The following is an 18,528-nucleotide window of genomic DNA, read 5'->3' on the forward strand; positions in this document are numbered from 1 at the left end:
GGCCGCCAAAGCACAGCGCGCGGCCAAAGCAGAGTGTGCGAACTTAACCACTATGCCACTGGGCCGGCCGCTGTTTCTGTTGCTTTAAGCTCCCTTTTAATACTCTTTTTCTCCGTAAGTTTGCTTCAAGGAATCCATTGTGCCCAGGGGAAACCTAATTAAATTGATTCGGTAGCGAAAAACTTTGAGTCAGTCAGACTCTGAATGAGAGTTTAAGAAATTTAAAAAGTGGCTTTAATAGAGAAATTTTTGATCCTTACCTGAAAGTATGAGGTGACTGACAGAAGAGACGCCAGATGAGCAAAGTCTCAACTAATATGATGAGACAATAATTAAAACAAATTTATATTAAATGTTTCTTAATCTGTGGTCTCACTTGATGTACACAAAAATCTCACAACCTGCTCGATGCTACTTGAAAACAAAATGAGGAAAAATTTGTAATTAAAACAAAGCAAGACAATGAGGCAAACCTATTTTGTTTCAAATCTAACCCACACCCATCCCCTCTTGCCTTCCTGAATAACTATTAAAGCCTTATGTCTATTGAGAGTCTTCTGGGGCTATGCAGTGAATATATATCACTATCATTTACTCACTACTGAAGGTCTAAAAACAGTGCATATGTTTCTTTGGAAATAAAGTAATGACTTAGCTATCTATCAATTAAAAATCATGTTCTCACTATACTGACACGATGTTATGAAAACTTGGCTCAAGATCTTTTATCATATATTTAGTCAATCATCTGAACAGTCATTTCCCTTCTCAGGAATTGATAGAAGCTTCAGTTATTTTATAGGAGGGAATATTTTACACTTTTATTTTTATATTTATATTTTGTGTATCATTGACGAGTATATTATAGGACCATTATTAATGAACTGATGAAGCGTTTGTTCAATAGCTGTCTCACAGATGCCCTGTAATTATCAGTGAGCAAAGTAGAATAACCAGCTTTGTGTTGTACTGCATTACCATATTCTTGAAGATCAGTATTTATCAGGGAAAAATCCTAAATTTATAAAAATATTATTTTTTCCAGAGGAAACAAGTAATGAATAAGAAATTTAAAGAATCTGTGGGTTAATTTAATGTTCTATGCATTCAACTGGTATAATATTATTTAGATAAAATTAATCTGTGGAAGAAGAATTGTGAGACATACCAACTTAAAAATATATATCAGAGTAATATGGGAGGTATGATTTAGAACAAAAGCTTTAGCTCAAATTCCTTAAGGACTCGATATTGAATCTTTATCATTGCATCAAGTGTTGTTGATAAGCCTTTTCCCTCACTCACTAAGCCTGCTTCCTGTAGGTGACATTGGTATTGGTAAGGACCCTGTTCAGTGAGTTGGGGTAACCAGTTGTAACCAAATGATCCATGGGATATTAGAGATGTATTTGGATAGTGTCCATCCAAAGTTCGTATTTCTCTAGGAGGTGCAAACATCTTTAAAGGAGCCATTTATGATGATTAATTCACACATAGATCTGCAATTTACTTTATTTTTTCTGAGATTAATCAGAATAGTAGTGTGTGCTTCATGAGAGTCGGAAGTGAGGTGATATTACTTTATTTTTTTATTGAGGATGTATTTTTTCAAGTTACTATGCCTTTAGTTGTCCCTGTCTCTCTGCAGATAATACGTACGTGTCAAGTTCAGAAAATGATGAAGATGTGTTAGTTACTACAGAGCCAATTCCAGTAATTTTTCATCGAATAGCAACAGGTAATAGGAATACACTGTTTTTTTATTCTAGGTTAATATTTTCTTGATTCTAGGTAGCTTTGTTTTTTTGTTTCTTTTAGCCCATATAACGGATATTTATCTTTAGCATCTATAAATCTGGTTGTCCATACACATTTTCTATCTAAAGTGCATTAGTTTGTTTTTCAACAGTTTTTTAAATGCATAAATGTACAGTACTTTAAAAAAGTCCTGTTTAAATGTATTATGTTGTTATTTGCTCTTGTGAAAATATTCCCATGCATAATGACATTACTAAACAAACTGAATATTTAGAAAGCACGCTTAAGGCAATGTAGATCCCATGAAGTATATAACAAGAGCTGAAGGCATTTGTATAGTGGCACTTTAGTTTGACCATATTTTTATGGACAATGAAAAATCAGAAAAGCTTGTATAGTATGTAACTCCTTAACATAATTTCAAAATATCCCTTAATTCTCTTGCAAAGGAGAGAAACACCTGAGGGGTATTTTTATACTGAAAGTTATGAATACTTGGTAAATAGTATACTGAAAACTAAAGTGATTTTTTAATTATAACTTTCTTTCAGAATTAAGAAAGACAAATGACATTAACTGTTGCTTATCCATAAAATCCAAATTACAGAAGGAAAATGGGGAGGTATGTAAATTAAAGTTTTTATTTCTTCAAAACAGTGTAGATATATTTTAAATGTACTGTGTGTTTGTGGTAAATATCATCATTGTGATTTAGGTAAAGTTGCATATAGTGAGTGAAGCTCAAACTCATGGCTTAGGGACTTCGTGTGTGGGGAGGGTGGGTAGTGGCCTAAAATTAATTCTGAGAAGGAAGCTCCCTTTAAAGTAATAGAAAGAACATGTGGTGTAAATCTAAATAAAGTGCACACAAAACCTAACTTATTCTTTATATTTTCATCAAATAATATAGTTGACTGAGGAGCGTTTGGGTAACTTATAATAACTATATGCGGCTATACGTCGTTTCGATGGGAACCTTAGAACTTCGTTTGTCAAAGATGATCTCTTTAGCTAAAGTAGCATAAGAGTGTGGGTGTAGTCTTATTATTGGCCAGTGTTAAAAGAACAACCACTACCTCATCTTCTTTCCCTATCTTTAAAAAATTTACTTGAATCTATAAATAAATACTGGGACATGAAACAAACAAAATGAGTGCAATGCGGCAAACAGTTCTTTGATTTTAAAACTATGCACTCAGTATAAGGCCCCCTTCCTCTTCTTGTTGTGCCGTTCAGTCTGCTCTTCCTTATCCACACTGAGAATCACTGATGTAGCAATACTGTTACTAAAACCAAAAACTGTTAGCATTTTGTAAAACCCAAATTCCCTTTTCTTGGTTTTTTGGGTTTTTTGAAGAATTTGAAATTTGGTCTAGAAATTTGGAGATGATTACAAAACAGTGGATTAATAGATTCCTGTGTCTAAAGGAAGCTACCTTTCTTCTGATTGTTTTAACGGGGCCAGGGGTAGGAATACCACTTTTAGTTACTTCAGGTGAATTTTCATTGTTTGCAGTTCAGACACAGAACAGATGTGGTTCAGTTAATTAGAAACTCAGACTTCAAGTTCAAGCATCCTTAATTAAATATCCTTTTGAAATCTTAAATCTAAAACAAACAATGTCTGTATACTTAAAGTTCTCTTCATAATGTGATTCATATTTATTTTTCATAATTTGTATCATTAGATTCAAAGTGTCTTTTCTTTCATACCATTGTGTAGAGTTGGCACTGGAAGTGAGAACAGTCTGGGATAAATAATGCTGAGGAACTTTTTAATAAAACATTGAATCAGTATGAGCTTGTCAGATGTTTTATCAGAACAAAACCAAAGTTGTAATTGATTATACATAGTTTTTAATGTACATCAAATGTTAAATTGTATAACTCAGGATCAGCAAAATAGAACTTTTAGAAAAGATGTACATGGAACTTAATGCACCCACAAAACTGTCTCTTGCTACCTTTTGTTTTTGGCTCGTACTGCACCAAGACTGTTTTTGTATAAAATCTACGGGCTATGTCCAAGACCTACTTATTATGGCCACTTGCTACTTTCTTTTCAAAAGGAGGCAAACTAGTCTGACCATTAAAATTGTCTTCTAACTCTATTATTTTAAGGAGTCAAGACAAAATAGTACAGTGGAAGAAGATTCTGAAGGTGATAATGATTCTGAAGAATTTTATTATGGAGGACAGGTAAGCACACCAGGTCCTCCAAATATTCACTCTCTAAGTTGGCAGTAACCATATATCCTAGTGGAAATCTGTGCTAGTGATCTGAGAGACCTATGTGTTGTTCAGGGTTCTGTAACTAACTAGGAAATCTGTATAATTTATCCGTTTCTCATTTTCTGTATGTTTTCAGAAATTAAGGTTACTTTTGCAATTCTTTGACTGTAATCGTTCATTTACATTGACGTTATCTTCATTACAGAGATTTTGCTGGCGGCATTTTATTATGCTTTTGACTTTTACATTTGTTCAGCACCTTGTGCTCAGTCTGCATTTTGAAATGATGACTTCTAACAAAAGCATGGATTGTTAGTTTTAAGTAGAAGATGATTAACCTTTATAAAAATTGATGGGCCCTAATTATTGAGCATCCTCCTTATTTATATTCATTGTCTTCCTTTTTCTCTTATACTAATGTAAAGTGTTTGTTGAAAAATTGTTATGGAGAAACATCATCATTTATATACGTGAAAATGGCATAGCCACATATGCATATATATAAAAGAATTCATTCTATTTTTCCAAAATAATATTAAGATTTTAAACTGAGCAATTGATTTTAGGATATGACTGTATAAGTGTCTTGTTCTGTTTCTGTAAACTTCTTGATCAAATATGCTTTGTAACTGGGATAGTGGAATGGGAAGGTAATATGTTAAAGATATGCTTTAAACCCAAAGTTATTAAATAAAAGAATACGAGTCAATTCACTCATTGAGAATCAAAAATCAGTAATTTGTCAATCAAGCATATGCCAGGCAGTAGAGATATGGAAGGAAATAAAACCAGATATCTTCTCTCAGGAATGTTTTTCTAGCAATGGGATACTTTTCCTAATGATTCTTTAACCAATAGAACACTTTAACATTATGCAAAATAATTCTTCCCGGTTTGAGTTTTCTTTACACAGCTAATTCTTACGGAGGGGAGGTAAAAGCTTTTCTTCGGTCTAGAAGTTTTTCAGATTATCTGCCACACACTTATTTTGCTCCTTTTAACATTTACATTTTCTATGTATCAAAGTAGTCTAATTTTACTCTTTAAATGTAATAAATTATACTATGTGAACCTAGGAACTTTAGTGAATATACTGTTGATATATATATATTTTTTAAGGAAGGCAACAGAGAAAATGTCCATGGTGGAACCTACAGAGTGACCTGTCCAAGAGATTGTAGTTGGATCCTTTTCATCCCTAAGTCTCTTCTAACCCATCCTTCTTCATCAGGTAAACTATGACGGGGAACTACATAAGCACCCACAGCTCGAAGCTGATTTGTCGGCAGTGAGGGAGATCTACGGGCCACATGCAGTTTCTCTCAGGTAAATAAATACCTTTAGTGAATAAAAATAAAAATTATTTGGTAAGTCATTGGGATTTTCTATTGGAGTGAAGTGGAAATTTTCTTGTGCTTAATTTTATTTGAAAGTATTTGAGAGATTCTATTGTGTTTCTACTTAAATTAAATGGCATATTTATGGCTGTATGGGTTTTTTTTTGTACATGTGGTTTAAGATTGCATTGACTGCATTAAAGAAATTAGTTATTTTGGAGAGTTAGTTTGATAAAATGTCAGTCTTAAGTAGTGTCATAATTCTTATAATAGATTTGGCCAGCTGGGCCCATGCTGTGATCGTAAATCAAGAACACATCCGTGTGAACAATGAAAGTAAATAATGCATAACCACTGGTATCCAGAGCACATCTGGCCCCTAACGAAACGAAGAGAAAAAAAGACATAAATTTGCACAGTGTTTGTTCAAATGATAATGTATTTTACTCTGCAGTTACTTAATATATTATTCGGTGATACATTTCCAGACCATTTCTTATTATTTTTAATCATTCAGAAGAGCCCTTAATCCTTATTTACCTTTCTTTTCTCTCCTTAATTTAAGAAAAACCTGTTTCTGCCACCCTGATAGTTTCCTTCCACGAGTCAGATCTGATTATTTCAGATTCCTGTTCTTTGCCTCAAGGAGAGTCTCCAAGGCTCCATGGAATTCCAGACCCCTCTCACAGCCTGACCTCAGTTCTAGCCTTGTCCACCCAAACCACAGTTGTTCCTGTTCTCCACATACGCTGTATTCCCTCTTGACTTTTGGCATTTGCATAAGCAGCTCTCTTATAAAGGAACGTTTCCCACATTGCTGTCTTTATTTAAGCCCCAGTCCACAGATCAGCTTTTCTTTGAGCCTTCTGTGAATCTCTAGCGCAGATTAGTTATTCTGCCTCTGGACTCCCACCATGTTTGGCTCATTTATGATATTTCTCATGTCTTGTCGTGAGTGGTTTACATCTTCTCCTCTAGACTGAGTTCTGTGAATGCTGGGGCAGCGGGCTTTTTTGTTGTTTGCTTTATTATGTTTTAGTTTGGTTTTTAATCATGATTGCGTTCTGGTACTTGGCGTAGCACAGGACATATATGAAATACAGGCTGGTGGATTCTTGGTTGTTTCCAGTGACAACATCCATGAAAGATCTTCACATTATCTGATAACATTCTTTTCAGTGGGCATATTCAGGTTTTGAGAGAGCAAACAAATACTTTTAGTTGGGATGTACAACAGAGCTGTAATTTATAGTTGCCAAATGTTTCATTTTAATTGCAAAAACTGAAACTGACAACCACCTGCAACCTAAATAAAGCCAGGTTGTGTACCCAGACCCCGTCTCTCCCACTCATGGAGTTACATTAGGCTGCAACTGAGTGAGAGTGGGATCATACTTGGAAAAGTAAATCTTTGCAGTTTTCAAAGTTTTAGCAAGTTCACTGTGATCATTTCACAGTTGGTCGCTGCTATAGCACCAGGGTGGGGAATATGGATATTCAATAAGTGTTATAGAATGAATAAATGAAGAAGGCAATAGAGACTCAATAAATAGTGTAAAACTATGACTAATTTTTAAAATTTAGTCAAACTGCTTGAAAGCTTAAAACTTTTATCCCAGTAATTTAACCCCCCACCCACTAAAAAAAAGTCTGTGGGATATAATTAATCATACAATACAACATAGAATTCAGCTTCTTTTAATTTGAAATATGTATTTTTGTTTAGAGGATTACCTTAGCATGTATTGATTGCTTTTATAGTTAAAGATTTATTTTACAATGTATTTCCGTGCTGTCTAGGCCCTGATGGTGCTGTCATATATATGAATTTTTTTTTGTTTCTTCAGCAAGCATTTATTAAACACCTATGATCATCTCTATTAGTATTTCCCATTATTAATAAAATAATTGATAATTTATCAGCTGTCGAAATTTGATAAGTATTTGAAATTTCGTTCAAATGAAGTATCTAAAGTCACAAATGGTTTTTTTTTCCCCTTGCCTATTTCACTTATAAGTTTTGATCTAATTTAAATCTAAATAAATGCAAGCCACGTTCTTGCCTGCTCTAGATTTTCTTTAGCTATAGAGGATGTTTCCAGAATAAATAATCTCCCAGAGGCCTCGTGGTATAAAGGTGAATCACAGTAGGACTAGTTTGATTTACTTAAAATAAATAAGAATGAATTTACTGTCTAGTCTCAAATACTGAGGCTTGGACACATGGGAAAAGAGGTAGTTAGGCATAAGGTCTTGGAATCATCTTCCTTGGAAAGTTCTAAGTCTATTGAAAACAGACTGTTCTAATTAGCTGTTCTTTTACTTAATTGAAGTTTATAAGAACTTAATGGAGTTTGAAGAGCAAAAGTACCTCAGTACGCATAACAGGCTATTTGGTGTCATTTTTTTTATGTGACATCTAATGAGAAAGGCAGCTAACCACATCTGAGTTCTCTGTAAGAGATAGAAATAACTGTGATTGCCTTGATTGAGGCAGTACCCTCCTAAAGTAAGTGGAAGGAGGAATAGAAAAGGTGACTGGAAGATTTATGACTTACATAGGTAATTTTAGCTCTATGTGGCCATATCACCCGAAAGCAGAATACTGGCTGTGTTGAACCATACTTGTAAACATTGATGACAGTTCTGATTCAGAGGCTCTTATGTGGGAAGTGAGTTAGGGCTCTGGGGAAACGTGATTAACAAGATCAGTCTGAATGTGTCTCATCTTGAATCATGCAACAAAATGAGGATATTTTATGTTTTTCACTATAAATTTACTCCTGTAGTCATGAATTTTTGAAAAAAATATTGATCAGTGCCATCTGATTTGAGATTTGAGATTAATATTTTTAGAAAGGTAGGGAATTACAAGTCACAAAATTCTTTTGGTTAGGAACTAAATGACTGATAATTTGCTTGTGATGCTTTAAACTTCCATTCCATATAAAATATCTTTTGCTTTATGATCATATCATCTTCCATTTTAAGAATTGAAGCTAGATGACTAATATTCTAACCTTTTTATCGTGACTAATGCTTAATGTAGGTTGGAACATGGCAAGATGGTGACTGTTCTGCATTTCAGTCACTTTTTCTGGATGGACATTGATAATAGGGCCTTTTGGAGTTGATGTTTTGGAGGACACGGCATGCTGAGGATTTTTTAAGGGTTGAGGAAGCTATCCTACTATATTCAGACCTACCACTCAAACATCTATCTCTAAAAAAATAGACAAAGGAAAGGAAAGGAAAGAAAAAGGCCACATAAATCAGGATGGACCACTTTAATTTCTTTGGATATCTGAATTTCCATTTGTAGTGGCCAGTAGCACTACTTACAAATTTTCTGGTTCTCTTCTTCCAGCATATGGTGATTGTGTTCCCATACCCCTTTTAATGTTAGGAATGGACACACAACTTATTTTGGCCAGTGAAATGGAGCATAGGTGCTAATTGTGAGTTACCCTATCCCCTGGTCTCCCTTGCTCTGGGCCTCTTAGTGACTACAATGAGTAGCATTCCCTCCCTCTCCCCTCATTCCGTAGTAACCATGTAGTGTGAGTGAGATATAAATCCTTTTTTGGGTTAAACCACGGAGATCTTGAGGATGTTTTTACTACAACATAACCTAACCTCCATTGAAGTATGTCAGTCATCAAAAGATGATCTTGGGTTGGATGTTTTTAATGTCCTTTCCAGCATGTTGATTCTCCCACCTCTGCCTCTAGAGCCTAGGAAAAAAACAGTCTGAAAAAAACAGTCTAACTCTGAAAACCAGGAGCAAGTGATGACAGGAGGCACATAGAGGAAAGAAACAATGGGGAGACTATTTTCCAAAAATGCTGGTGCATAATCTAGATTTAAGCTTCAGATTCTCAGATCCCAGACAGTCACCTCTATTCCTGATGCCTGTACTTTCTTCAAGCAACACCAAGGATTTTTAAGCAGGGCAAAGTTGTAGCAACTGTTTATACGGTACCTCTTATGCACTATTATTTTATATGAGCTTCCTTTCTTATCTTGGTGTAATTTTTAAATTCTTCTCAGCCCTGTTGTCCTTTAGAGAAATATATAGCTACCTTGGATATAGTCTTGCAAATGCTTTAATGTGCCAAGATTTCTTCCTGGCTGAGTTTGCATATTTATTGGCCCATTCACAAACATCTCTCCCACACTGAGCAAAAAGACACATTGAGTAGGCATGCAGAGATAGACATGCAAGCTGTCGAGTTTCAGATGTCATGCAAAGATGTATTTTTCTTCATAAAATACATTTCTTCTCGACATATAACTGACCAGTTGTTGAAAGCAGAAATAATTAAATAGCGATAGAGATTTATTTCCCGAGAACCTGTGGTAGAGTTTCGTGTGTGCGTGTATACTTATAATTTCCTTAACAGTTAATGAGGGAATACTGGATATATAAAATATATTTTTATAACTAGCACCATCACTGCTAATTTTGATCAGATAATGTTATAAAACATCACAACAGTATAACGAATAAGCTGTAGTTTTATAGACAAAGGAGGACCAACATAGATGGTCTAACGTTTAGTATATTGTATGTATGTGGTGTCTCATTAATGAGATGTTGTCTTGATTAGTTCCATTAAAAAATAGAATGAATTGCCACAATTGTAACACACAATGCCCTCAAAAATGCATGTTCATTGAAAAAATATTTCATAATATGTTCTTAAAATGAACTAGGTCACATGTAAATATTGAAAAATCAAGTGACCAGATTTCAAGATATGTCAGTTCAAAGAGTAGCTCACGTAGACTTGGAAGAATCACTAGATGTCTGGAAAGAAATTTGTGGAGCAGTGCTTTTCAAACCCTCAGTTCCCGAGTGAAACCAGTGCATCAGGATCATTTCTGTGTTGCTTCCCTTATCTTAAAAAAGTATTCAAGTTCAATTTGCTGTGATCTTTTCACAGTGAACAAATATAGGCAGTGCATGAAATTATTTTGAGTTATTATAAACCCAGTCCAGCATTCAGGACAGAATCAGATATCTAGCTGTACCATTCAAGTTGCATTCATATTTCAAGCCTTTGACTTGGTTCTGCATTTGCTATTCATGAGATCCAGGGTTACTGAAAGTTATTCAGAGATAGAAGCAGCCCTGATGACTGGGTTGCTGCATCTGGACCAACTGTAATCACATTTTGTAATCTCACAGTGGGAAACGTGAAATTACTGGCATTACAGAAAAGGGGCATCACAACGGAAGTTGGTTTGCATATACACAGAGTTGTTGTGAATTCTTTGAAGCGTGGCATAAAAACAAAAAGTGTAACTATTTACAGATCCACACCTGCAGAATCGAGTTAATTGCAAACCTTTAATGCCTCTGCGGCCTTAAAATTCTGTATTTGTGCTCTGATATGGTGAAGAGGAGTACTTGTAAGCCATTCTTTGCTTTTTTTTATTTTGAAAGAAATTGTTGGAGTGAGAAATGAGAAGATACTAACTTTTAGCCAAAAAAAGCATGAAAGAAATCATAGAAAGAATACTTTGAAATTCACATATTAAAGGTTTTATAAGAAGGTATGTCACATTCTGATCATAACTATAAAGTTATGATAGTCTATTGAAATGGTCTGGGAATCTGTTATGAAGAAAACAGCTGTGGATAAAGTCTTACTGATTTTTATCACTGATTCCTATCTCTCTGCCTCAAAACATGCCAACGTCTTGCCGTTGTACATAAATCCAGACAAAAGTTATTCTCCGCAATGAAAATGGCACAGATGGGAGAAAAAAAATGCCTGGTGGTGATGAGGATGCGGGGAGTGGTCACTGTGAACCTGGCTCGCATGGTTATAAATTGTTTTAACCTTTTAAGATAGTAATTAAGCAATATATATCCAGACTCCCTAATATAATTATATTATTTATTTCACTCAGTAATTACAAATTACTTTTTGTCTGTTTTTCTATTTCTTACATTTTATATAACTACCTTTGTAATCAGAAAAAGCAGATATGTTTTTAGAAAATACATAACATTTTTAATGAAATAAATTTTACCCACAAACTATAGTTAATATGTAAGTACTCTTTACTTTTTTGGTTTTCCTATTTTTATTTTATTTTTAAAAAGCGTTTAGTTTCTATACTTTTTTGGTTATCTGATTGCTCAGTAAATAGTATATTTGGAACATCTCCTTCAGGATATTAGATATTTTTATACAGGAAAGGTACTTTTTAAAAAATCATATATCATTGTGCTATAGTTTCAATATTTCCTTATTATTCAGTATTCATTTTTTTCCAATTTCTGCTTTTACATACATCCTTCTAGGTAAAAGCTTGCACATATTTGTTAATTTTCTTGGGAACGGTTGTAGTCAAGTTCTCTTCACCCCACTGAAACTGCTCTTGAACATCGTTAGTAATCTGTCCTCATCGTCACATTTAGTGGCTCGCTCCTTTACGTGCCTAACCATAGATGTTTGACTTCTTGTATTTATGAATAATTTGCTCATGTTCAGGATCAGCAAATTATGACCACTGGGCCATGAGCCTGTTTTTGAACAACATGAACTAGAAATGGTGTTTGCTTTTGTGTAAAGAGTTGTAGAAAGAAACAACAGTAAAGAGAAATACGTGACAGAGACTGTATGTGGCCTGAAAAGCCTAAAATATTTCCTGTCTTGACTTTATAGGAAAAGTTTACTGAACTCTGAGGTTCATTTATGGGAACTATAAATGGTTCATTTGTTTGCTCCTTAATCTTGTCATACTGTCTGTGTAATTTCATAACTAAATTGGCATATTTTTGTATCTAAATTTGCATATCATGTCTAAATTTGCATAAGGTTATAAAGGTTCTTATCCTTTATGAATAACACAGAGGTTTTGATGCATGCCATTTAAAAAAATTAATTACTATGTGAATAATTTTTATCCCTTTTCTTCTTTATGTAACCTTTAAAAATATTACCGTGAATGTTTAAAAAGTACAATATTTCATAAATAATGAAAGTGTGATCAGAGTTTTGATATATTTTTAAGGGAAGAATGGAGAAAGCTCAGAGGCTAAGTTTTTATATTCTAATATGCTTTCTTTGGTCATGGATATCAAAAACAAAAAGACCCCCTAGATTCCTTTATTCATCAAATTACATAAAATCATTTAATCATTAAAATCTTCTCTATACTCTATGAAAGTGCCACAATTTTGTACTATGTTAGCAGTACTTGGATATATAATAACAGAAATTTTTGTAGAGTACTTAACTATATACCAGATACTGTTGTTGGCACAGTTTTGAGGTTGGACATGGATTCAACCCCTGACTTCCCCGCTGACTTATCTGCCCTTTAGTAACTTGTTTCACTTCCCTAAATCTCAATTTCCTCATTTGCAAATGAGGATAATAATAGTGTCATTGTCATAAGGCTATAATGATGACCTACTGATCATCCATTAATGTATGACCGGGTTTCCAACACAAAGTGGTAGTTTATTGAATAGTGAACCGACTTGCATACATAAATAGGATACATATATTCAAATCCTGGCTCTACTACAGGGTGATGATGGGTGAGGGACTTTATTCCTCTGGGCCTCAGTTAATGCGTGTGTAAATTGGAGGTGGTAGTCTTACCTGTAGTGCACTATGATCACACATATGTAAAATCCTTAGAACAATTTCTGGCACATAAGTGCTCAGTAAATATTGGCCATTAACTTTTATCATTTCTGTTATCTCTATTTTCTCCCTCAGTATGTATAGCATTTGTAACTTCAGAATTTTATTAAAATATCGAAAACAGAGGTGTGTATACTGAGGATATAAAAACTATTGTTTTTATGGTCTTTCGTTAACTTTAAAAAAGTAGGCTGGCTTGTGGCACTGCCTGGGCTGGAGGAAAGTTGGTCTTCATATGGAACATACAGTTGTTATTTGTTTTAATTTTGATGTATCAGACATTTATTTTATTTATTTATTTTTTGCTGAGGAAGACTGGCTCTGAGCTAACATCTATTGCCAATCCTCCTCCTTTTTTTTTCCCTTTTTCTCCCCAAAGCCCCAGTAGATAGTTGTATGTCACAGTTGCACATCCTTCTAGTTGCTTGATGTATCAGACATTTAGAGCTGCCTATCAAAACCCAGTGACATTTAAGTGGCAGAGCACCTGGATCAGTTCGAGAAACTGATGTCTAACATGGAAGGAAAATTCATGAACACGTAATTGGCAGTATTGTGGTGGTCAGTTATCGCCCCCCCTTCCTCATGTCAGAAACTCCTTTCTTGCCCTTAGAAGCAGCTCTTCATCCTCAGAGAGCACAATGAAAACAGAGTGGTCACAGGAGAAGATTGATTAATTTGCCACAGAGACCCAGGAATGTTTGAAACTATGAACCAGACAACTCTTGAATTTATGTGTGCATATGCGTGTACATAAAGATAGAAAGATGTCTATATGGTATACATAGGTCACAGAAGACGAGTCCAACTAGATTGAGTTCGTTAATTCATGTCCACAGTCATATCTGAGCTGTCTATGGAAATCAGGGATGAGAATTAGTGATTGAATTTTTAATTTAAAATAACCTAGCACACACTATCTTTTAAGGAAAATGAAAAAAATAATGTTAATCTTTGCTTTCAGGGAATATGGAGCTATTGATGATGTAGATATTGATCTGCATATTGATGTTAGCTTTCTTGATGTAAGTACCAATTTATGCAATATGATTGGAGCATTTAAAAACATTTATTTTTATTCTTGGAAGAAATTTAATTTTCGTTTCTCTTATAATACTATTAGTAACATATTGACTTTGTTAATTTATGAAGAATGCTATGACTGGTTGAAGAGGGAGAGATCTTATGTATATTTTGTGTTGGTTCTTTTAATATAGTTGAAACTTACGGGCTTTTATTATAGTACTTCATTATGTCTTAAGTTTTCACTTTAATTTTCATGTGTAGAAGGCAAAAATTAAGAGTACTTTGCCTTCCTTTTCACAAACCAGTAGATTTTGAGATAATTTGTAGGGCTTAATGATTTATGCATTTCTTTAAAATAAGTTAAATTTTTTTTTATTTGGGAAAAAAGTCAACATTAAAAGATGACTAATTCATCTTTTAAAATATATTTGCACAGGAGGAGATTGCTGTGGCTTGGGAAGTGATTCGAACAGAACCTATAATTGTCCGACTACACTGTTCACTTACGCAGTATTTAAATGGCCCAGGTTAGTTTTATTGCTTTATTTATTGTTTTGAGTGTTGATTAGTTGTGCATTGTGCATTAAGCAAAGTGACTTAATGGTATTTCTGAGCATAATTGCGGCTATCTTGATAGTGATATTTAAATACACTTGCTTACATAATGTGTGTTAGTGATATGATAGTGATATTTAAATACACTTACATACTTAAAGTAGTTGTTGTGCATTGTGCATTAAGCAAAGTGACTTTTGGTGTTTCTGAGCATAATTGCAGCTGTCTTGATAGTGATATTTAAATATACTTACATACTTAAAAAAGATGATTTATCACCAATATAATTTATGGAAACAGAAACATAAAACATTTAGTTGTACAGATTTCAGAAGTTGACAAGTTGCTGTGAAACAAACACAATAAAACCTAAAATAGAACTTTGCATATAGTAGAAACTCAGTAGGTATATTTTGAGTACTCTTTAGATTTAATTATTTATATCTCTGATTCTGAGATTTAATTGTAATGTTTATTTATCTCACCTTTGATTCCTGTTGAATTTAGCCTAACTAAATGTAATTTATTTCTGTTTTTGAAAATGGAGATTATAATGATATTTTTGTTTTACGATAGCTTAAGGGATAATTTTGCTGTATCATAACTGATAGCTGTTTACAACAAAGGACGCTATTATAAATCTTGCCAAGATTTACTGGAGTAAAATGTTTTCTCTTGCCTACTCACACACACACACACACACACAACTGTGTCTACTCATATTGTTCCAGTTATCTACTGCTGCATAATAAACCACTCCAAAATACAGTGGATTAAAACAATTTCTCTCTCTCCATTCTTTGGGCTCAACTGGGCAGCTGTTGCTTGGAGTCTCCCATATCTTTGCAGTCAGATGGCGGCTGGGACTTATGTCATTAAAGGCTCCACTGGGTTGGATGCTCAAGATGCTGGGCTTTCAGATAGCAGTTGATGCAGGTGTCATCTTGGAGCTCAGCTGGGGCTCTTGACTAGAATGCCTACCTTAGACATGGCTTCTTCATGTAGTTTGGGCTTCTTGTTGCCTGGAACCTGGGGTCCAAAGCAAGTGTTCCAAGAGACAGGGTGTGGATGCCACTCGGAAAAAGGCACAGTGAATCTTCCACTGTATTCTGTTGATCAGAGTAGTCAAAGAACCCACTCAGAATCAAGGGACGGGGACATACATGGCACCTCTAGAAATGGCCATCTTCAATCTGCCATGCATACTTCATCGCGGTCTCTGCATGTTATTCGTTAGACGCATCGAGGAACTTGCACTTACTGTTAGTTTTCACATAAGAAAAATATCTGTCCTTTCAAGTTTATGAAATATATAGGAAAATCTCTCATTTTGAAAATGTTTCTATTGTCACTTCTTTTCCATTTTTTGTATAATGCATTCTACTTAAATAATCAAGTCAATATAAAGAACATATACTAACTGAGGTGATTTAGTGCTAGGCAAAGACAAATAGATGTTACATATTTTTTTTTGATTATTTCAAATATATAGAAATATAATAAAGGAGAAAAATAATTATTCATAATCCCACTATGCTGAGAAAAGTGTTTATAATTTGGTGTTGTTTCTGTTTTCTATGCACACATGGTTTATTTTCATGAAGTTGACATTGAATTGTATAAATAGCTATGCACCTTAGCGTTACGTCATGAGACTGTCTTCCAGTCATTAAATATTCTAAAACAGAATGATTTATATCTCCACAATATTCTAGTGTATAGATGTATGTGTTTTTGCTGTTTTCCTACATATTATGCTATGTAGCAAATTTTTTTCTTCCTTTAGTGATTTGAAATGTGCTGGTTTGATTTCATTCTAGTGGTATTAAAGGAAAAAGAAGCCCTAATGCCTGAACGTTTTTTTTTTTTAATTATCAGGGTTAGGAACAAAATTGGGTCAGTTCATCTGTACTCACCCCAACTCCATCTGTGTGAGATGAGAATGTGGCATGCTTTTATGTAATCTTAGCCACTGTTACTCATTTTTTAATATAATCTCAAATTTTAGGCAGAGATTTTCCTTCATAACATCTCTTTAAAGATTTGTTATATTTGCATGGTTTTATGAATATTTTAACAATTGTATTTTAATTCATGTTTGGATGATTTTATTGTTCAATACTACTTCTTTAGTATCACAACTCATCCATAATTTAATTTTAATTTTAATTTAATTCTTTTTTCATTTCTATTGGTTGATTTACATATTTAATAGTTTGTAAACTAAGAAAAGATGAGGATTGTGCTTTGTTTTGTCACATCTGAGAAGGACTTTTTGTTTTGTGAGTGAGACAAACCTGACCAAGTATAAATTTGTGGGGTCAGAATAGTTCTCCCCAAAAATGCAAAAATGCTTTAGAAACTTCTGCTGGATTGTGTCTGAAGTGTTTTGATTGTGTTCATTTTTAAGTAGTCTGTTTCGATTTGTGTTTTGTTATGTGTGCTTGTTGGACTATTTTTTCTCTTTCTCCTTGGTATTCTCTTTTATATATTTATTTTTGATTGGGATACTGAGGTCTTAATTCACCTCAAGAAAGTTTTCTGTGATTATTTTTTTGTTCCTTCTTGATATGCTTGCCTCGGTATGTGTAGATTGGATCTATCCTCTGTATTGTTTATTATTTCTCTCCGACTTGCATTCATCACTTCTGAGTGTTTTATAACTTTTTTCCAATTAGTCTTCTGCTCCATTAAGTGAATTTTTTTATGATTCAGTCTTTAATTTAATATTCCCCTCTATTTTTAACTTGATTACAATCTTTCCTGATTCCATATTACCTGTTTATCATCAATTGCTTTCATTTTGTTTATGCAGTATCATTTTGAATTTTGTTGTGAACATCAATCAGTAATTGTCCAAGATTTATATTTTATTTGTATAGATGGAGTTTTGTTTTCTTAAGTATTATATTCAAACAAGAGTTGAAATGTGCTTCTTTCAGAAATTAGTGTGATTTGTGTATAATTTCTTCCATTAAGAGGAAAGAAAGAGAATTCCACATTTACTCTACTCTAGATACATTAGTTCTAAGATCTGACAACTGGAGGGGGATGAGCTGTGAACTATCTTGGTGCCACACCCCGATCCCTCAGACCCCTTTCATCAGCGCTCTGCTCCCATCCCTCAGCTTCTGCATGCTTTGCTGCTAACAGCTCACACTGACATTAAAGTGCAGACAGTTGACACATGAGAGCTTTCTCTTTCCTGGGAAGAGCAGGTAAGTACTTGGGAGTTCCTCACCTCCATCCTGCCCCTTTGGTGTGACTGATATGGGAGTACAGTGGCCCAGCTACTTTACCTGAAGCCTGGGCAAACTTTGTGGTGTAATTTATGCTCCAGTGTTGCCCAGAGGACCTGGCTAAAGCTGGGACTTGACCTGAATTTGTACCCTTGCTTTGCTTTTTCTCTTTTCCTGTCTTCCTCTCCCTCTTCTCGTCCCTTATTGGTTTCTCCTAGGAGCAATTCTATAGTAAATTATTTGCCCCTGAATCTTCACTCAGGGTCTGCTTCTAGGAGAACTTACCTAAGATGGTAGGTCAGAGGGCAAGAGAGACATCAGCCTCTGCTTCAGGAGGAAGCCCTGCCAGTCCACACCTTTAGGAAACCGCCCTGGGGCACACTCTGCATCATCCTTCATCAGCTGCTTTATTTCGAGATGTGTTAGTGGTGGTCTGCCTTTAGCTTCCGCCTTTTTCATAGAATGGGGAGTTTTGAGTCAACCCTTTAGGGCCCCTTAAGATTGGTTCCATCTGTTCTATTTGTAGCAAAATTCACTGCAAGTTGCACACATGGGGATTGCATTGTTCCAAGTTTCTGGTCCTTTTGCTAATTTTCTCCTATTTCTGTAATGCACTGGTTATGGGGCTTTATTTACTGACATTGCCATCTTACTGGTAAATTTCCCAAGAGGTTATTTTTTTTCTTAGAGAAAATTTGAGGAAAAGTATGA

The 18,528-nt window shown here is 34.5% G+C and overlaps 1 protein-coding gene across 3 annotated transcripts in view; it reads left to right on the plus strand.

Moving 5' to 3' along the window:
• Positions 1–18,528, plus strand: part of PARP8 (poly(ADP-ribose) polymerase family member 8) — a 171,920-nt gene that overhangs the window by 93,242 nt on the left and 60,150 nt on the right. For all 3 annotated transcript variants that reach the window (XM_087443264.1, XM_087443265.1, XM_014781621.2), the window contains exons 5-10: positions 1,649–1,738; positions 2,310–2,380; positions 3,880–3,957; positions 5,222–5,316; positions 13,962–14,022; positions 14,460–14,550. In XM_087443264.1, coding sequence (XP_087299390.1) covers positions 1,649–1,738; positions 2,310–2,380; positions 3,880–3,957; positions 5,222–5,316; positions 13,962–14,022; positions 14,460–14,550 — 486 coding nt within the window. The remainder of the gene's footprint in view (positions 1–1,648; positions 1,739–2,309; positions 2,381–3,879; positions 3,958–5,221; positions 5,317–13,961; positions 14,023–14,459; positions 14,551–18,528) is intronic.

This window comes from Ceratotherium simum, chromosome 18, assembly GCF_057802395.1.
Source record: "Ceratotherium simum simum isolate JZ-2026a chromosome 18, ASM5780239v1, whole genome shotgun sequence".
Taxonomy (NCBI): Eukaryota; Metazoa; Chordata; class Mammalia; order Perissodactyla; family Rhinocerotidae; genus Ceratotherium; species Ceratotherium simum.